Source organism: Sceloporus undulatus, chromosome 1 (genome assembly GCF_019175285.1).
Source record: "Sceloporus undulatus isolate JIND9_A2432 ecotype Alabama chromosome 1, SceUnd_v1.1, whole genome shotgun sequence".
NCBI lineage: Eukaryota > Metazoa > Chordata > Lepidosauria > Squamata > Phrynosomatidae > Sceloporus > Sceloporus undulatus.
This window is the reverse complement of record NC_056522.1, coordinates 105,731,594-105,751,634: the sequence shown is the minus strand read 5'-3', so window position 1 is coordinate 105,751,634 and position 20,041 is coordinate 105,731,594. Positions and strand designations below refer to the sequence as shown.

The 20,041-nt window shown below is 45.1% G+C and overlaps 1 protein-coding gene across 2 annotated transcripts in view; it reads left to right on the top strand.

Annotated features, from left to right (window-relative positions):
• PRSS54 (serine protease 54) overlaps positions 1 to 20,041 on the top strand; it is a 40,242-nt gene that overhangs the window by 18,935 nt on the left and 1,266 nt on the right. Inside the window, exons 3-7 of one of the 2 annotated variants that reach the window (XM_042445337.1) lie at positions 15,503 to 15,851; positions 16,676 to 16,751; positions 17,412 to 17,592; positions 18,469 to 18,719; positions 19,692 to 19,807. In XM_042445337.1, the coding sequence (XP_042301271.1) occupies positions 15,813 to 15,851; positions 16,676 to 16,751; positions 17,412 to 17,592; positions 18,469 to 18,719; positions 19,692 to 19,807 (663 nt within the window). In that variant the 5' untranslated portion in view covers positions 15,503 to 15,812. The remainder of the gene's footprint in view (positions 1 to 15,502; positions 15,852 to 16,675; positions 16,752 to 17,411; positions 17,593 to 18,468; positions 18,720 to 19,691; positions 19,808 to 20,041) is intronic. The other variant, XM_042445338.1, reaches the window with a different exon arrangement.

The following is a 20,041-nucleotide window of genomic DNA, read 5'->3' as shown; positions in this document are numbered from 1 at the left end:
ATTATTATTATTATTATTTATTTATTTATTTATATCTTGCCTCTTCTGTTTTGAGGATTGAGGCAGGTAACAGCAAAGTGAATACAATATACAACAATAAAAACAACAAACCCCACAAGACCCCAGCCCAACCTTCCCTCCCAACTATAAAATTAAACAGTAAAACATGGTTAAAAAGTACATAACAATACATAAAAATTAAAAAAACAAACCGCAAATAAAAAAATAATAAAAGTGAGGGTTTCAATTGGTTCTGGACATTATCAGTCGGGGAAGAGAAAGATTCTTGTCGCCTTTTTGAAAGCCTCGAGTGAAGATAATTGTCGAATCTCTTCCGGCAGGTCATTCCAAGTTTTTGGAGCAGTGACAGAGAAGGACCTCCAGGAGGTCACCACCAGTCTAGTCTTTCTAGATTGTAAGAGGTTTTTCCCGGAGGATCGGAGTGTTCAGGAAGGATTAGGGAGGAGGCGTTCCTTCAAGTAGACTGGACCCAGGCCATGTAAGGCTTTATAGGTGATAACCAACACCTTGTACTGGGCCCGGAAGCTAATAGGCAGCCAATGTAGTGATTTTAAAACAGGTGTAATATGGTCGAACTTGGATTTTCCGGCGACCAATCTGGCTGCCATGTTCTGTATCAATTGGAGCTTCCGGACGTGGCACAAAGGTTGCCCCATGTAGAGTGCATTGCAGAAATCAAGACGAGAGGTTACTAGAGCATGTACAACCATTTCTAGGTCCCGCTGCTCCAGGTAGGGGCGCAACTGGCGTATCAGACAAAGCTGATAACAGGCACTCTTGGCTGTCGCATCAATCTGAGAAGACAGTTGAAGCGATGAATCCAGGAGTGACCCCAAGCTGCGGACGTAGTCTTTCAGGGGAAGTGTGACTCCATCTAGAACTGGCGAACTTATCTCCATACCTGGATTTGGGTTACCTATCATGAATACCTCCATTTTATTTGGATTCAGTTTAAGTCTATTTTCCCTCATCCAATCCATTACAGACTTCAGGCAGTCATTCAGGGGGGAGATGCCCTCCTTGGTCACTGAAGCAGTCCGAGACATAGAGAAATAAATTTGGGTGTCATCAGCATACTGATAACACCCCACCCCATGTCTCCGGATGATCTCACCCAGCAGCTTCATGTAAATGTTAAGCAGCATGGGGGACAGAATGGAATCTCAAATTAACATTTTGTCCCTGACTCCAGAGACAGTGTGCTGTAATGGTTTGAGCATTATACTAGGACCCTGGAGACAAGGGTTCAAAACCCAGCTCATCCATGTAAATCCACTGGGTGACCTTAAGGAAGTCACACTCTTTCAGTCTCAAAGGATAGCAATGGCAAACCCCGATGGCAAATTTCTCTGTGTTGAAATTAATTTTGTTAGTTTTGGCCCAGCTTTCTAGTCTATTAAGGTTATTTTAAATTTTGATCTTGTCCTCTGGGGTATTAGCTACTCCCCCTAATATGGTGTCATCTGTAATTTTTATAAGCATGCCCTCTATTCCTTCATCCAAGTCATTGATAAATATGCTAAATAGCACTGGGCCTCACAGAGAACCCTGTGGCAGCCCACTGGTCTCTTCTCTCCAGGATGAAAAGGAGCCATTGCTGAGCACCCTTTGGGTTCAGCCATTCAATCAGTTACAAATCCACTAATGGTTGCATTGTCTAGCCCATATTTTACTAGCTTGTTTGACACAATATCATGGGGGAATTTGTCGAAGTGGGGGACTTTATCAAAAAGATATTACTGAAATCAAGATATGCTACATTCACAGCATTCCCTTCATCTACCAAACTGGTAATTTTATCAGTCAGTGAGTTAAGATTAGTCTGGATGTCTTGTTTTTGAAAAACCCAAAGCTTCTCTTCCATTGCTTGCAAGTTTATTTATATAGCCTTGCCTAAATGGCCTTACTTAATTACCTAAATTGTATGACTATTCTAAAACTTTTTTTTCCCCCTGCATACACTCAATGGGTGGGGATGCATTGCTCCTACTACCATCCAGGATTCATGGTAGCTACCAGTCCAATTCTCTGGATGGATTAGAAGGAGCAACCCAAGTTCCAAAATATTGATTGGGAGTCGCTGCCTATTGATTACCTTACTGATTGCAGCACCATGCAGCTAAAAACTGCCTGCACAAACTTATATTCATCTATCTTGTAGTGCCTTACAAATCATGAAGGCTCTTTCCAGCCAGCAATATTACAAATCTCTTATAAAGGAACTGATACTGCTTATGCCACACATGTTGCCATTGAGCAAGTGGAGTGAGGCCACACCTGCTTCGGTCTTGATCCCTTTGCATAATCATAACACAGAAATATTCAAGCTTTTAACCAGCTTTTAACAAGCAAGCAATTCTGTGTTTTGAATAGAAACAAACAGTGCCTTCATGTGCCTAACGCATGGGACATAATTTGGGAAAATGTATATTCTGACACAATTCTTTACTTACTATACTTTATTTACTATACATTTTCACAGAAGTAGGATCAATTGTAAAAGTCCATTTATCTTGGTCAAATTTGCCCAGTTTTTGATTTACTGATAGTGGAGTCAATTCTGAAACTCTTTTGACTGAAGTGATTGGCACTAAAAACACCACCTTAAAAGAAAGCAGTCATAAAGAAGCCTCTTTAAGGGGTTCAAATGGAGCTTTTGTCAGTACTTTCAGAAATAAATTTAGAGCTCAAGAGGGAACTCTGCTTATTGTTGGTGGTGCCAACAAAGTAACCTCCCTCAAAAACATCTTAATATGAGGATGTCCTGAAAGCTGACTCTCTCCAGATGCAAAACCAACAACAAAGCGGCAACTTGTCTTTAGAGTGTTTGGCCTCAGTCCCTTGACTATTCTGCTTTGGAGGTAACCAAGCATATCACCTATGTCCTTCAGATTAACTTCATGAGTTAAACATCATCTTCAGAAGGATTTCCAAGTCATATTACAGATTGTGTGAGTGCAGTCTCTTCCTGAGGCCAATATCGTATTGACCATCTTCTCCATATAAACCTTGTTGACTCAAAATGTCCCTCTCAATATCCATTCCAGTAACTTTAAACAATGGTCTTGATGTAATACTGGACCCTGATGTGTCAAGTTTGGCCTTTGCAGTAGCCACCATGAATTTCCTACTAACATCCAAAGTAGAGTCAGAAATTAAGGCTGTCTGGACCAATACAGAGCTATCAGCATCAACATGTCCCTTTCCATCTGTGCATACTTGGACACATTTGCCCTTGACCATTGGTGCAAAGCATATTAGTGCCAGCCACAATGCTTTCAGTTCCAAATAACTGATATTTGAATTCCAAATCCTGATGAGTACATTTTCCTTGAATTGAATGGCCCTGGCAATATGTTCCCCAGCGGGAGAGACTTGCATCTGACTATCGCCAGGTGGATAAAAAAATAATGGTCCCTTGTTCAAGTTCTGGTTGTGTAACTATCATCTCAAATTCTGTTGGGAATATTGGTTCTTCCTTGAGAATTGTCAGAAACTCAGGAAGGAGAAGCAAGATTAGCTTTAGTCTTGCTAGCAAAGTTCCCCACAGCAAAAGAGTGAGCAAGCAGGAAAAATAGTTTAACTAGCTCCACACCTTTCTCCCAGCCCCCAATGTCCCCAATAAAAGAAACACAGTCACTTGGTTAAAAGTGAAAAAGGAAAATAAGTTTACTTACAAAAATCATGTGTACAAACGAGTACACAGGCACAGCTTCATGTTGCAGGAAAATTCAGGTAGAAAAAACAGTCTCCATACATCTCAAAGGAAAGTTAGTCCCTCAGCATGCATCCATCTCCACTTAGGAGATGTTGATCAATCAGCAAGCTAGTAAGGTAATAGCGATTGGGGGTCTTCCTCACCCAAGAACAAAGAAAGGTAATAAAGTGTCCTCATGGTAAACAGGAAATGATAGTGGAAGTGAGGAGGGGTTGTTAGTAAGCAATAAAACTACCATTGACATGCATTCCTAGAAAAGATCTTGGCCTAAAAAAGCATCATGGAGATATAGTACTAGAAAGGCTTAGCATGCGAAGTTGCTATATCCCAACAAATTCAGCATCAGAAAATGTGGTAGGCTGAACTCTCTTTGGAAGCCAAGATGACAAAATTGAGGCTATCGTATTACGGACACATCATGAGGGGAAATGAATCATTTGAAAAGACAGTGATGCTAGGAAAGATGGAAGGCAATAGAAAGAGAGGAAGACCACATGCCAGATGGTTAGATTCAACCAGAGAAGACACAGGTCTCTGGCTGTGTGCCCTGAACAAAGAGGTTAAGAACAGAGGGTCTTGAGTCTCATCCACAGGGTCATCATAAGTCAAGGGTCCCGCCCTTCCTCCGGAGTGCCTGGCTGAAGGGGCCTGAAGGCTCTTGCCGCCGCTTCCACCTCTACCAGCTCCCTCTCAGGGTCTTGCGTATCTCCCTGATGATGCCACTCCTTACGCTCTCAAGACGTTTCTTCTGTCCCAGGGAGTCTAGGGCCGGTCCATCCCAACTTGGGATTGTAGGGCTCTTCCCTGGGAACTCCTTCCCAATGAGGGCTGGCAGAGCGAGCAAGGGAGTGAGGTCCTACCCACCAGTGTCAGAAAGATGCCGCCAGGAACCAGGATGCCGCGGCTGGCCCTGGGACTAGGGAACTCTCACCTCTCCCTCTCCCGCCGTCCTCACCGCAACCCCCTCTTCCATGTTGTAGTCTCCTCCCCCCGGCGCCTGTCCCTCCGGCCTAAAAGGGCTCCCTTGCTCCACCCCCAACTCTCGGGGCGACCTCTCCCCTTCCCAAGATGCCTCCACCTGTGTCTGCTCTCCACCTCTCTCCTTCTCCCTTTCTCCAGGGTCCTCCTGCCTGCCTCTTTCCTTCTCCGCCCACTCAACCCGCACCACCTTTCCCACTTCTCTACAGGTCCTTAATATTTTCCTCAGGGACAGGCTATATTTGTATCACAGGGAAACTCTCTGTCTTAATAGAAACAAAAAACAGAGTCTATGACCTTGGCATCACATGCAGTACAGAACTAGAAATCACTAACATTTTTTCTATGAATAGCCAATTTCTAGATTTGTGATTAATAAGTGCAGCCCTTTGGTATTTTGTAATTTGCCATCTGACATGTATGTTTGAAAAGAATTTAACATGGAATTTGAAATAAACTCTGGAGAAAGTTTTGCCCCCTTACAAATTTTCTTGCCCTAGAAGTTAAACAAGTTCACATGAAATCAGACTTTGTCACTGATTGCATAAACAGAAATACAGGCCACTAGTAAATGACATACAGTACAACCTTGGCCTTTGTTATCCTAATTTGATTCCTGCATGCATTACAAAACCATATCATTAAGCATACTTAGTGCTAAAGTACAGGCTAACCAGTATAGCAATATGCCTGAACCTTTAGTACCAGAACAGACTGGCCAGTAAAGCCAGCTTCCAAGTGGCTTAGGGGCATGGCATTTAGATGCCACATGCCCCCAAGATGTCTGGAAACTGCCCTGGTTGGCTAGACATGGGAAGCTTCAAGACTCTCTGTGGACGTGGTATTTACATGCTGCATGCCACTGGAGCAGCTTGAAGCTGCCCTGGGGTTGCAACCAGGCCACCTAAGGTGGCTTTTTACCAGCCCAAATAGGGGCGGGTGCAGGCCATGTGGTTGCTGTGGACCTGGGCTGAATGGTGCTGGGGTGGCCCCATCCACCTTTTTCATGTGGTCTGTTCTAGTCCTTAGTAACCGTGGTAATCTATGATTAATCATCTTAGTGCATAGAGTTGTATATAAAGTAGTGTGGTCTGTCTGTCTGTCTGTCTGTCTGTCTGTCTATCATCTATAATTGAAACTATGTTTTTCATATGTTTTGGATTTAGCAGTCTGTAATCAAAATTTTAATAATATTTATTATTAAAATAAATATTTATTAATAATTTCTTTTTAACTTTTGTAAAGTAATGTTTCAGCTGGACCTTTTTAAAATTATTGTAAGCCACCTGGAGTCCCATTTTGAGAGAAAGGCAGGATATGAATTCAATAAATTAATAGATTAACATGGAGAGCTGACATAAAGAGTCTTTGGTCATATCAGGAGCTGGCAAATATTCTGGGATAGGTGCAGTGTGAATGGATTTCCAAAATAAAATAAGAAAGAACAGGGATCTGAGACTTTCTGGTCTTTTGAATCAGTATGGATGCAGCCTCAAAAGGATTTATTTAAAGTAGGGGTGGGGGGGGGGGGTAGTGAGGAAATCCTCTGTTTTTCTTCAAGGTGGCCAGATATTGGGAATGGCCCTAGCTGAATAGGGCCTAAATATCCTAAAGGCACCAGTTCCTGCCTGATCCTGGAAACTAAGCAGGGTCAGCCCTAGTCAGTATTTGGATGGGAGACTAGCAACAAATCCCAGATGCTGTTGCCTGTATTTTAGAGGAAGGAACTGGCAAAACCACCTCTGAGTATTTCTTGCCTAAGAAAACTCCATGAAATTCATGGGGCTGCCATAATAAATAAATAATAAACGTTTTATTTTTATACCGCCCTTCTTGCAATCAGGGCAGTGCACAGCATAGCAAACAATTACTAATACAAATACAATAAAAATACAATTAAAAACCCACATTAAAAACCCATTCTGGCCAGCTTGCCATTGCTGTCAGAGGGGGGGGAGACTAACTGGAACTTGTGTTCGGGAATGCTAACTGGAACAGGAAGGTCTTTAATTCCTTCCTGAACTGGGCCAGGGAGGTGGCCGAGCGGAGCTCTATGGGCAGCGTATTCCAGAGGGTCGGGGCTGAGATGGTAAACGTCCTCCTCGATGTGGAGGCTAATCTTGCCCCTGGGAGCCTCAGTAGCTGCTGCCCAGATGTTCTGAGGGTGCGGGGCGGATTGTATGGGGAGAGGCGGTCCTCTAGGTATCCTGGGCCCAAGCCATGTAGGGCTTTATAGGTTATAACCAACACCTTGTATTGCGCCCGGAAACGAATAGGCAGCCAGTGCAGATCTTTAAGTACAGGTGTTATATGACTGGCCCTGGATGTACCAGTGACCAGTCTGGCTGCCATATTCTGTACCATTTGTAGCTTCCGGGTATGGTACAAGGGTTACCCCATGTAGAGCATGTTGCAGAAATCCAATCGAGAGGTTACCATATGTTGACAGGTGACCTGAAGGCACATACCACAGATCATAGCTGGATGTCCAAGGCAGGCATTGTGCCATAGAAATATATTCAAGCAGGACCCTCACTTGAAATGGGCTTTCCATCCTCCTTGGTCCAGTCAAGAAAGTACCAGACATTATTCCACATGGCCATGGATTGTCAAAGCACTGTTTCTTGGATCTGCTGAGAGAGTATCATCATCAGTTAACAAGGTAACTTTTCATTTAAGAAGAGCTTTCTATGTCCATGCAAGTTATACAATGGCATGAAATTGCACTTGTTAAAAAAAACCTTCACTTAGCAGATGCATTATTTGGGTCATATGGGTATGGAGGGTATCTTAAGCAATGGTAGTAAACCTGGTATTAATATAGAAAGCTCTTCTTAAACTAAAAGTTACCTTATTAATTGATCATGATACTTTCACAGCAGATTCAAGAAAGGCAATCTGTCAGGTCTATGACTAGTATATCAATCCTCCCCCTGATAAATGCAGATTGGAGTTCACAGGCTTAGCTTGTAGCAAGAAAGCCACAGCTTAAAGACAATAGGAGCACATGATGCCCACTGTTAAAAGACGATTGTGGTGACTGCTCTCTGCTGGTGGACACTTATAAAGCCATAGGATACATCTTTTCTGCATTCCTGTCAAGGTTTGTGTGTTTTGCATCTACCAGCAAGGATAGAATAAGGACAGATGTAAGCTAGATCTGTTTGCAAATAAAATAATAGAAGCAACACTTGACAAAGAAACTGCTATCTTTCAGGAGGCAAGAGAAAGTGGCAGAGGAATGTTTTTCAAGAAAAGCACCTTTGAGTGCCTGCTTTTCTAGATATTTTCCTGAGGGGTATAGTGGTTTGAGTGTTGAATCACAGTTCTGTAGACCAGGGCTCGATTCCCTTCTCAGCCATGGAAACCAACTGGGTGAACTTGGGCAAGTCACACTTTCTCAGCCCCAGAAAACCTCATGACAGCTTCATTGTAGGGTCACCATAAGCCACAAACAATTTGAAGGCACACAACAACACTAAGGCACCCTCTTGTAGACATTCCTTTTAAACTTGTGTAATTAAATAAACAGTAACAAATACCATATGCCTATCAAATGATCCTTTGTTCCAGAAAAAATGGGATCCTCCTAAGTGCTGCATCCCTGCAACTTCTTACAATTAAAGACATGAAGTGTGTGTCACAATATGTTAACTAAGCCATCTAATTGGCATAAAAGCTTGTATTTTCTAGCCTTTCAATTACTGGGAAGAAGGTTAAGCCTTCTACCACAAAGGAAATCCAAAAGGTGTGTCTTGTGTAAGTGAGAAAAATTGCTTTGGCTTTCATCATATTTTAGGTTTATCTGGTTTGTGATGGCTTCATGATGCTGCCAGAATTCCACTTACACCACCTAAAGGAAAATCAGATTATGTAAATCCTAATGGGTTGGGCTGCAAACAGGTTTGGTTCAAGCAGCATTCCGCACTGATCCAACAATCCATGTGCTTCACGTGCTTCAAACTAAGAATTTCATGGCTTCTATCATACTTGAAATACAGGAATATCAACATTCTGCTTCAGGGACATAGAGAAGGGGGGGGTGGGGGGGCCCGGCCCCCCCCCCTCAAGCCTTCCTCCCCCTCCTCCTCCCCTCCATCAAAAGCATGGACTTGGATGGAGAGGGAAAGGGGGGGAAGTCTCAGGGAGCAGGGAGGCTCAGAGAGAGAGGGAGGGAGGGAGCCTTGAGGTGGGGGCAGTGCCTGTTCAAGCTCCTTCCTCCTTCCATCAGAACAGAATCAGGAGAGAGAGAGGGAGGGGAGAGGGCTGGTCTCCCTCCCGGCAACATCTTTGCCTCTGTTTCCCTCTCCCTTCTCCTCTGTGCTTTTGCCAAAAAAAGGTCTCCGTTCGGGAGAGGAGGAGGAGGAGGAGGAGGAGGAGGAGGAAGAAGAAGAGGGAAGGAAGACACACAGAAAAAAGGAAGGAAAAATGAGGGGAGGGAGGGAGAACTAAAGGAAGGAAGGAAGAGAAAGGAAAGAAAGAAGGAAGGAAGAAAGGGGAAGAAAGGAAGAAAAAGGAAGGGAGAAGGAAGGCTCTAAAAGGAAATATCAAAGAAAGGTGACTTCTAATAACAATAATCAACTACAGGTTGAATCTCCCTTATCCAAAATGCTGAGGACTAGATGTATTTTGGAGTTTTTCAGAGTTTGGTATGTTTATATATGTATAATGGTATATATTGAAGCTACTTGAGTCCAACCATTAAACCCATTCATGTTTCATAAGCTCATCCTCAAGTAGCTCCTTTTTTGCCCTCCTCTGAGTGTCTCAGAATATGAACAGAGTGTCTCTGAGCATGAACAGAGTGGCTGCCGCTTATTGCTTGAGCAGCTGCACTTTGCTTTATCAACCTGAATTTATCTGATGTGAACAGCTTGAGAGGAAGGACTCCGTTTGCATCTGCACTAAAGAATCCATTTTGATGCCATTTAAACTGCCCTTGGCTCCATGCTGTGGAATGCTGGGATTTGAAGTTTGTTGTGGCACCTGACAGAGATGGCTAACCTCAAAACTACAAATCCCAAGATTCCATAGCACAGAGCTATAATGGAAGTTAAAGTGGTGTCAACCATAAAAACCAAACTGCCTTGGGTCCTTTTCTGGGGGAAAAGGTGGCACAGAAATTAAATAAATGATGAAATGATGAGGAGATCTGGGAATTGCACTTCAGATTCTTGTGGCTGGCAGAGATGGCTAAATAGCTCCCAAAACTACAAATCCCAGGATCCCATAGCATGGAGCCAGGGCAGTTAAAGTGTTTTCAAACTGCACTATTTCTGCAGTGTGGATGCAGCCTTGGAGCTCTTTTGCTGATGCTATTTGCAAGTTGGTTCTGACTCATGGCAACCCTAAGGCAAACCTATCATGGGGTTTTCCTGGCAAATTTTTCCAGAGGGTATTTCTCTGGGGCTGAGAGAGTGTGACCTGCCCATGGTCACCCAGTGCGACCTCTAGCCATGAGTTAAACCCACTCCCCAGCCCTCTCCATTTTCTTTCTGGAAGGGACCTTGCTTGTGTTGAAGGGAAGGCCACCAAGCCTCTGAACCTCAGAATTATTGTTTCAATGCTCAGTCTTAGACGCAGTGAGTGCCTGAGCATGCACAGAGGGTCTTTCACTCCTTCTCGCCTCTCTCTTAGCCAAAGACCCCCCTCCTCATTTCACCACCCTCTTGATGCATGGGTTTGGCTGGGTGATCTTTTGCAAGCCACAAATGCACTTGAGGAAGTAGACTGAAGTCTAGGAAAGTTCATGCTCCAATTTCTTTCTTTTGGTGAGTCTCAAAAGTGCTGAAAGATCTCTCTTCTTCTTCTTCTTCTTCTTCTTATTATTATTATTGGATCTAAATGCATCTGAGGAAAATGCTAGGAAACCTGACATCTAGGAAAACTCATGCTGCCAATGTGTTTCTTTCAGTTAGTCTCAAAGGGGCTACAAGATCTCTCTACATATTGTTGTTGTTGCATCTAAATGCATCTGAAGAAGTAGACTGTCTTCAAAAGCTCATGCCGTCAATTTCTTTCTTTCAGTGAGTCCCAAAGGTGCTGCAAGATCTCTCTACATATTATTATTATTATTGCATCTAAATGCATCTGAGGAAGTAGACTGAAGTCTAGGTGTGGTTGCGGTTTCTCTCTCTCCCTCTTTCGCTCTATTTGGCGTACTCTCTCTCCTTTTCCCTTCCCTGCCCCCCTCCACATGCAGGTTGCCCTCCAGAGAGCAGAGGATGAGGCAGGGCCCCCCCCCCCCAAAAAAAGGACCATGCCCTGGTTGCTGCTCCTGCTTCAGCCAGAGCTCCCCATGCATTTGGGGTTTGGGGAAGGCGCCAGGGCAGCAGGAGCCCTGAGAGGAGGATGCCAGGGAGCAAGTCCTCTTTTCTCTTTTTCCTTCCCTTCCCTTCACTCCAAGGACAAACTTCCCTGCCCTGGGTTGTTTTATTGTTCCTTCCCGCAAAAGACAGCTCTCTTGCCTCTCCTTTCCCCTGAATGAACCTGAGGAGCCTTTGGCAATGGCACGGAAGTGGAGCAGCTTCTTCCCCTCTTCCCCCTTCCTGAGGTAAAGGCTCGACCCTCTTTCTGTGTGTGTGGGGGGGGGGGGGGTTTTGCCCCTCAAAAAAGTGGCGGCTTTTATTGGCCCCCCCCCCCTTCTCAAAATCCTAGCTATGTCCCTGTTCTGCTTGGAATTTGAGCATGACCGCTTCCAGCTGTGAAGTAAAGGAGGGAGACAACAGAGTATATCTAAGGATTCCTAGATACCAGACATGTCCCTTAGGATGATAATTTGTCAATCCCTGGATTAGTCATTCAATTAGTATTATAATCCAGGGATCACCCAAATATCTGATTATGAGAAGAAAAGGTAATTGTCTCACTATAGTGACTGCAGCCAGGAAATTAGAAGATTAAGAATGGGGAGGGCAGCAATGAAAGAACTAGACAAAATCCTAAAATGTAAAGATATACAGATGAACACTGAAGTTACTAGAGCCTTATCACATGTGGGGGGTTTGCAGCTCAGATCCGCAGTCACTCCTGTTCTAGCAACGCGAAACATGTTTTTTCACACCAGATCTGGAGCCACTCCTGTCTAGCAATGCGAATTCACATTAAAATGTGATGTTTTACCACACCTGGTTGTCTTTCCGTTGCCCTTCTGAATCGAGGGGGAAGCGGAGTCATTTCGATTCCAGCCAAGTCATGTGATGCAGATTCAAGCAAAGTGTGGCGAGTGCACATTGTATTAACACACCGGAGGGTTCAACGATTCGAATTGGCACCCTTTTGCATGCTCAATGGGGCTCTGGACGCTGTCCTCCTTCCCTGCCCCCCTTCCGTCATCCTTCATTGGGGTGTTGGAGCAGGCAGGGGATGATGGGATAGGTGGCAGGGAGGCAGAGAGGACAAGAAGGGGATGCAGGAGCAGGCAGGGGATGATGGGATGGATGGCAGTGGCAAACTTCCTCTAAAAAAACTTGCCAAGAAAACCCCATGATAGAACCTAGGGCCACCATGAGTCAGAAGCGACATGAAGGCACACAACAATAAGTATTTTTTTTTAAAAAAAATACATTATATGTAATATCACCATATACTGTATTTCATTATGTTTACTGTTGTTGTGTGCCTTCATGTTTATATTGCTGTGGGAGCCAACATGTAGTGTTTGAGTGTTGGACTATGACTCTGGAGACCAGGGTTCAAATCCTGCATTGGTTATGTAAACTCAATTAGTGACCTTGGGCAAGTCACACTATCTCAGCCTCAGAGGATGGCAATGGCAACCCCCCCCCCCCCCCCATGAAGAAGAAACTTGCCAAGAAAACCCCAAGCCTTAGGGTCACCATAGATCGGAAACAAAAGCATGCAGCAACAATAACAAAGCTGTAAATAAACCATATTAAATGAATTTATATTAGTGTTGAGGGTTTTGTTTTGCTTTGTTTGGCTTTATTTGTCGTACATTTTTCTTGAACGTCCTCCATTTTGCAGTGCCTTGTCCTCCTTGGCAGTGAGGATATCTGGTCAGTGGTCACCCTGGCCACAAGTCAGAAATGACATGAAGGCACACAAAAACAAACATAAATAAACCATATAAAATAAATATTTAATATGTGTATTTTGAGCTTTCGTTTGGTCATGCCCTCCCTTGTTTTTCTTGAAGGTCCTCCATTTTTTTAATAATAGTGTCTTGAGCTTTTATTTGGTCAGGGCCTCCATTGTTTTTCTTGAACCACCTCAATTTTGAGGTGCCTTGTCCTCCTTGGTGGTGAGGACATCTGGCCCCAAGTCAGAAATGACCTGAATACACACAACAAATTACATAACAAACTTAGCTGTAAATAAACCATAAAAAATGAGAAATTTAATGAGTGTTTTAAGCTTTTATTTGGTCTTGGCTCTCCCTTGCTTTTCTTCCATTTTGAGGCACCTAGTCCCCCTTGGTGGTGAGGAAATCTGGTCAGCCTGGTCACAAGTCAGAAACTAAACATAAACCATATAAAATGAATATTTAATATGAGTATTTTGAGCTTTTATTTGGCCGTGCCCTTCATTTATATTTGTGTGTTGAGTTTTTCTTTGGTCATGGCCTCTTTGTTGAAGTTTTTGTTTCATGTTAGTGTTTTCAGCTTTTATGTGGTCATGGCCTACATTTTGTTTCTTGAAGGCCCTCCATTATTTGTTTATATATTAGTGTTTTGAGCTTTTGTTTGGTCAAGGCCTCCATTGTTTTTCTTCCTGGTCCTTCTTGGCGGTGAGGACACTCTGCCTAGTAGTTTAACGAACTACACTTAGAGCGCTGCTATTCCGCATTAACTGCTCTGGCTGCCTCCTGTTGCATTCTGGGACTTGCAGTTTAAAGAGGGAGAGAGTACAATGCTCAGCCAGAGAGCTCACAGGCATCAATCAACTACAAAACCCAGAGTGCAACAGGAGGCAGCCAAAGAGCAGTTAAAACTGGAATAGCAATGCTATAAGAGTGTAGTGCAGTAGTCTACTACCTAGCCTCTGCCTTCCTTATCCCATCCTGCCTTAGGGTCAGGCGTCTTGGGGTTTTGGGGCTTTTTATCCCTTCACCCAAAAAGCATGTATTTATCTCAAGAAATACTTACTTGCCACTCCTCATGTATATCCTCTCTCTGTATATAAATACAGAAGAATGATGAGAAGGCACTGTATGAGAAATTGCAAACCCACCTTGCACTCAGAGACTTGCATTCGCATGTTCCTCAGTGCTTCACTCCTTGGGTCCCTTCACCAAAAAGCAGGTGTTTCATCCAGGACATACTTGTCTGTCATTCCCATAGCATCTTTATTTGTTTAATCTGATATCTTTATCTGTTTAACAGGTAGCCCTCTGCTCTGCTTCAGCCGCACATGCGCCCAGGATGCATTTCCCATTCATTACCTTCTCCTTTCCACACACACACAAACACAACACACACTCCTCCGTTTTTTTCATGTGCAGGCAATGTTATCCAACACCACCCATAATTGCATCCCTGCCAGTCTTGAAGATAGAGGGATGGCTGTGCCGAAGAAAAACCCATCCTGGGAGAGATGTGGCGAGGAAACAGCTGGTTTAAAGCCCTCCAGCTCTTCCTTTAAATGGCTGAATTAAGGAGGAGAGGGCCTGTTACAAATGCTTTTGTCTAAAGAGACAGGTGGAGGGTGGAGAGGAGCTGTGATAGGACAATGTTGCTAAACCTCTGGCCACACCCGTGGAGGGGTTGCACATGTCTTTAGATACGTACTGAGAGGAATGCATGATTTTTAGTGAGGTGTGACCCAAGCAGTGGAGCGTTCAGGGAAATGTGATTGCGTATCTCTTTGAGTCCGATGTGAATTTACACTTCCTCTTATCATTGCCAGTGGCAGATTGGGAAGTGGGTTAAGAGACACTTTCACACACAGGTTTGCTGTCCTGACTCCCTTCCCCAAAGATTTACAGTGCAAGGAGCCCACTGCATTAATTGAGAGACTTGGGTGAGAATGCCATTGAATAAAAACTCTTGAAGTGTTCAGCAGATTTCCTTGTTTGTTGCTCGTAGATGGACAACAAGTGATTGAGGAAAGGTAGCCTATTGGTTCGGAGCCTCTTTTCCTAATTCGTTTTGGACTTATTGAGAAGTTTCTTTTCTCCAGCTTTTGCGATCCATGGAGAATGGGAATGTACAGAAGACAAATGGTCTATTTCCACTTGTTTGAAGGTTGGGAGTGTTGGAATTATATGTGAGATACATTTATGACCAGATATAGTCTTATAGAAAGATTTAGGGAGAGTAGATTGGGAGTGATTTACTTTGGCAAAATGCACTGAGTCTAACAAACCAGAACACATAACGGGTGCAGACTCCTCTCACTATGCAGCACAGTTGGAGGAGAGAATCAGCTATAAAAGTAGTGTGATATGTATAGTGTCCTCCACCTGGCCAAAATTCTGAGAAAAAGAAATTAGGGATATAGCCAGAGGTGCTGTAATAAAGGGTGACTCCAGCTGCTTTCATATTGACTGTGTAAAAGACACATCCAGGTCATAACAAAGAGACAGAATTTATAGCTATAGTCAATGGGCCTTGAAACACCTTGCTGGTTCTGTGACTAGAGTCAGGGAGTTAAGTTAGGTCTCCTGACTTAATCCTGGTGCCTGATCTAAGTGAAGCTGAAGTACTTGGAAACAGTGAGCAGCAGTGCGGTTGGATTTAATATAAAATATAAGAGGAAAATTGTCCAGGAATGCCAGCATGATCTTGTTTAATTTCAAGTGGAGGGGTTCTCTTTATTAAACAGAATTTGAAATGGAGTGCCGGGACTATTTCAAGTTCTTAGTAGTTACTCAGAACCATGATAAAGGAAACTTGGCTAGAAATTATAACGTATTTGAGGAAGAAGCTCAAGAGGATACCATCATGGATAACTAGCCAAGCTGGACTCCTTTGGATTACCTGATTTTGGGGACAGTAAAAGGGCATGGCCTTCACGCCGGATGACCATCTGTTTAGAAGACACTCTAAGCACCACGGCAACAGTGATGACCTAACAGTAGAAGTAAGCCTTTGGAGAGCAGAGAAAGTGCAGGGCCCCTTGGTTCTGCCTGGGAATGGCCAGGAGGAGGAGATGGAGGAGGCTCCAAAAGCTGGTAAGAGAAGGTGGGAAAATGGCACTCTGAGGTCTAGATCAAGGGAAGTCATAGGGCCACTCTGTTCTGCCTTGGTCAGGCCTCACCTGGAATAATCCTGGGTTCACTTCTAGGAAAAACAATTCAAAAAGGAGGTTGGGAAGCTAGAGCAGGGTGGCCAAAATGGTGGAAGGACTGGAAACCATAAAACCCTATGGGGAGGGACTCAGGGAGCTGGGGGGGGTCTTTATCCTGGAGATGGTTAAGGGGTGATATGATAGCCTTGTTTAAATATTTGAAGGGATGTCGTATTGAGGAGGGAACAAGCTTGTTTTCTGCTGCTCCAGAGAATAAGAGACAATGGAGCAATAGATGCAAGCTCTAGGAAAATATTCTAGCTCAACATTAGGAGGAACTTCCTGACATTAAGGGCTGTTTGACTGTGGAAGACACTCTTTCCTCGGAGATTGTGGTGGAGTCTCCTTCTTTGGAGGTTGTCTTTAAACTCTCAATGGAGATGCCTTGACTGAGAGTTCCTGCATGGCAGAATGGATCAGGCCCCTTCTGGGGTCTCTTCTGACTCTATGAGTCTGTCCTTTGGGAGGAGGAAGAGGCATCTCCTCTAAGGTGGAGGTGGGTGGTGACTCTCTTCCACATTTTAAACTGCATTTAAAAGGAGGAGGTGTCCCAGGTGCTTTTGGGGGGGAGATGTGTATTTGGGAGAGGGTCCACTCTCCTGCCTCCTTGTCCTAGTTGGGGGGGGGAGAAGGAGGTCACCAGAACGAAGGTAATGGGCAAACTGGGAAAGACCCCTGAGCCGCTGACCTTGTGACTCCTTTGGACAGGGATGCGGCTGGTCTGTCGGAAGCCTGCTTCTCCTCCTGCGCTGGTCCTCCCTCCTTTGGCCTCCTGCTGCGGCCGGTGAGTGGGGCTTCTTGACCAGGCCATAGTAGCAGAGCCTTGGCGCCAGCATGACCATGGGGAGGGGTTTCTGGGAAGCAGCAAAAGAGGGACATAGCCAATGGGCCCCTGAAGAGCCCTGAGCTGCCCCAGAGAGCTGGCTCCCCTTCCCATAGCACCATTGTTTGCTTCTCTGACAGTCAAATCCAGCTCTTCCGGAGGCCCAGAGTGGGTTTTCTCACTGGCTCCATGGCTGGACTGCATTGCCTTAGCCTTCCTTCAGGGTGTTTTGGTGTGTGTCCCATTCGGAAAGGTTGAACAGCTCAGTTCCAAGCAGTAAGAGCTCCGCGCTCAAATCTCCTGTCATTTTTGCTTCTCACTGCAATGCACCAGCTTCTCCCCCATAAAAAACCTTCTCTGAAACTGAATTTGGCTCTCAGACCAAAAGAAGTTGCCCACCATTACTGGCGATTCTTCAGGAACATCCTCTTGCTCTCCTAAGATTTTGTAGTCCAAAGGGAGAGACTTCCCCAAGCTCTTTTGCTGTTTCTCTGGGGTCTTTATGGTGCGTCCTCCTGGCCTCTGGACCTCTCTGCATGTTGAAAAGGGGGAAATAAGGAGATGGATGAATCCAAGCACGCTGGATGACTGACTTCCACCCCTTCTTCTTCTTTCTCACAGACACAGGGTGCGGCACACCGGCCAGCTTTGCTCCCATGCGCTCTCTTCCTCAGGCACCTGAAGCTACAGTGGAACTCCCTTGGATGGTGTCTTTGCAGGACCTGCAGGGCAAACATCTGGCCTTCGGTAGCTTCCTGAGTGAGCAATGGCTCCTGAGCAAAGCCTCCGGCCTCCGCAACAGGTAAGGGCCAAGGCAGGGCAGGCATCCGGACCCAAGGAAGCATGGCCTTCAACTGTGGCGTCACACCCTTGGCCCATCTCCTCCCATTTGGTCGACTCTGGCTTAAGGCATGGGCTTTTTAGGGTTCCAGGAAAGCTCTGCCAAGCAAACCCTGATATCTCCCCGTAGTCTCCCATCCGAGTATTAACCACAGCCAACCCTCTCTGGGTTCTGAAACCAGAGATCAAGTGTGCATGTTGTATGTATTCTGGATTTCCAAACGTTACTGTCATATTTCTAAACACTGTATTTCCTATGGGGTTACAGTACGGTGAGGGTCAAACTCCCTAACCTATGGCTGTTTTGTTGCTTTTATTGTTGTTTTCAGAGTCTACCAAGTGTCACAACCATCAGTTATTCAGATTCTGCCCAAGAATCTAGGACTCAGTGAACTATTGTTGGACAGTGTGGCTCATTCCAAGTAGTGACACTTTTTGCACTTGTGCTCTTGTGGTTCCATCTATGGACATTTGATTCAGATGTAATGAGCACCTCTTGCTACTGGAACCAAAGATGTTTTCCCAGATAGCAGTGGTAGTAACAGCTATTAACCTGACAAGGTTTCCAACGATTTCTTTAGATCCATATCTAGCTTGGTTCTTGAGTTTTTGTGTCTCTGACAGTCAGGCACTCAACCGGTGAAACCTTCGCTACCGTTGCATTTCCAACCTGCCAAAAGCAGTGTCTGCTGGGAATTCCAGTCCCTTCAGCCTGAGTTTTGCTAGAAGGAACAGGTCTTGCAGTTCAGTGCAAAAACCCAGGAGCAGGTCTTCTTCGTGGTCTGTGTTGCCAAGGTCTGTTTCTTGTTGACCACGCTCTCTCTCTGTGTGTTGCCAGCACCCAGGTCCTGGCCCTGGCCAGTGTCACGGGTCCAATGGGGCCCAGAAGCCTGCTGCTGCCCATTGATGTCATCATCCCTCACAAGGACTTTGATGAACTCACGCTGGACCACAACATCGCCCTCCTGAGAATAGCCGCCCCGATCCAGATCGATGAGACGGTGTGGTACATCTGCTTCCCGTACCCAAACTTTCCCCCAGAAGCTCTGCAGGACTGCTGGGTCGTGGGCTGGCTGCACCCACAGACAGGTGAGGCAATTCTGCATGTTCACTTTGAAGCCAGGACAGCTTTCAGAGTTGCTGTCTAAGAGGGTATTAGCCCAAGAGGGCAACCCACTTCTTTCCACACCTCGCATTTGTACCTGCACACTGCTGCTCAAAGGATCACATTGTGGCCTCTTTGCTGCTGATCCCATGGCTCTCCTCACAGCCGTTGCGGCATCATGTTTTCTCTTTCTCTTGGGCTGCATCTGCACTGCAGAATTAATACAGCTTGACACTGCTTTAACTACCATGGCTCATTATGCTGTGGAATTCAGGGATTTGTTGTTTTGTGTGACATTTAGTCTTTTTCTGTCAGAGAGCTATGGTGCCATAACAAACTATAAATCCCAGGATTCCATAGGATCGAGCCATGGCAGTCAAAAATGCATCAAGCTACATTAATTCTACAGTGGCAGCAGCCTCAGATGACAAGCTTGGCTAGCTCTGCTGTGCAAACAGCTGCTGATTTCTTCTAGCACATCCTGCCAAATCTGGACAATGGGTACAAGGGAACACATTGCCATAAGTGTTGTTAGGTGCCACTGACAGGGTATTCAGCACAAAGCATTTTCTCAGGATAACGGGGTTGCTACATGAATATCCCCAACACAGATCTCTGGGTCTTCTTACATATCTCCCCTTCCTCCAGCTCCCAGTGCTTGCAACCTGTGCTAAACTGCAGGAATATAGCCATTGTTTGGGTTTAACCCTGTGGACGTTTTGCCCGAAGAAAATGCTGCAGGGCAGTAAGAACCTGTGCTTTGACACAAGCTGCTCTGATGGGTCCTAAAGAGAAGAGGAGGTTCCTCTGGGGTTTTAGGGAGAAGATAGGGAATACAGAAGGGAAGGAATGAGGAAAAAGTACCGTGTGCGACATCTTCAGGAGGCAGCCGAGGTCTGTGAAGGCCTTTATAAGGCCTGACCCATTTCATGCCTTCTCCTCTTGGTCCCAGACAGGGAGCAGCTCTCCACAGAAGCTCTTGGTGGAAGATGTCGATCCTTGTCCTCTGCACAGGACCATGGCCACAGAATGCTGCAGCCACAGGGAAGGTGACAATGTGTCTGGATGCCTGGTGAGGAAACCATGTTCTCATTTGCACCTGTGACCATGGATCAAACGATCCACATGCGAATCTCCAGCTAGCCTCCACACTCAGCCTTCAAGCTTGCTGGGTGATCTTGGGGCAGCTGGCGTCTCCCAAGGGTTGTTGTGAAAGGAGGAGAAAGCATGACATACCACTCTGAACTCTTTGGAGAGAATGTAGAAAAGAAAGTAATTACGATAAAGCAAAGTCAGGTTTGCTTTG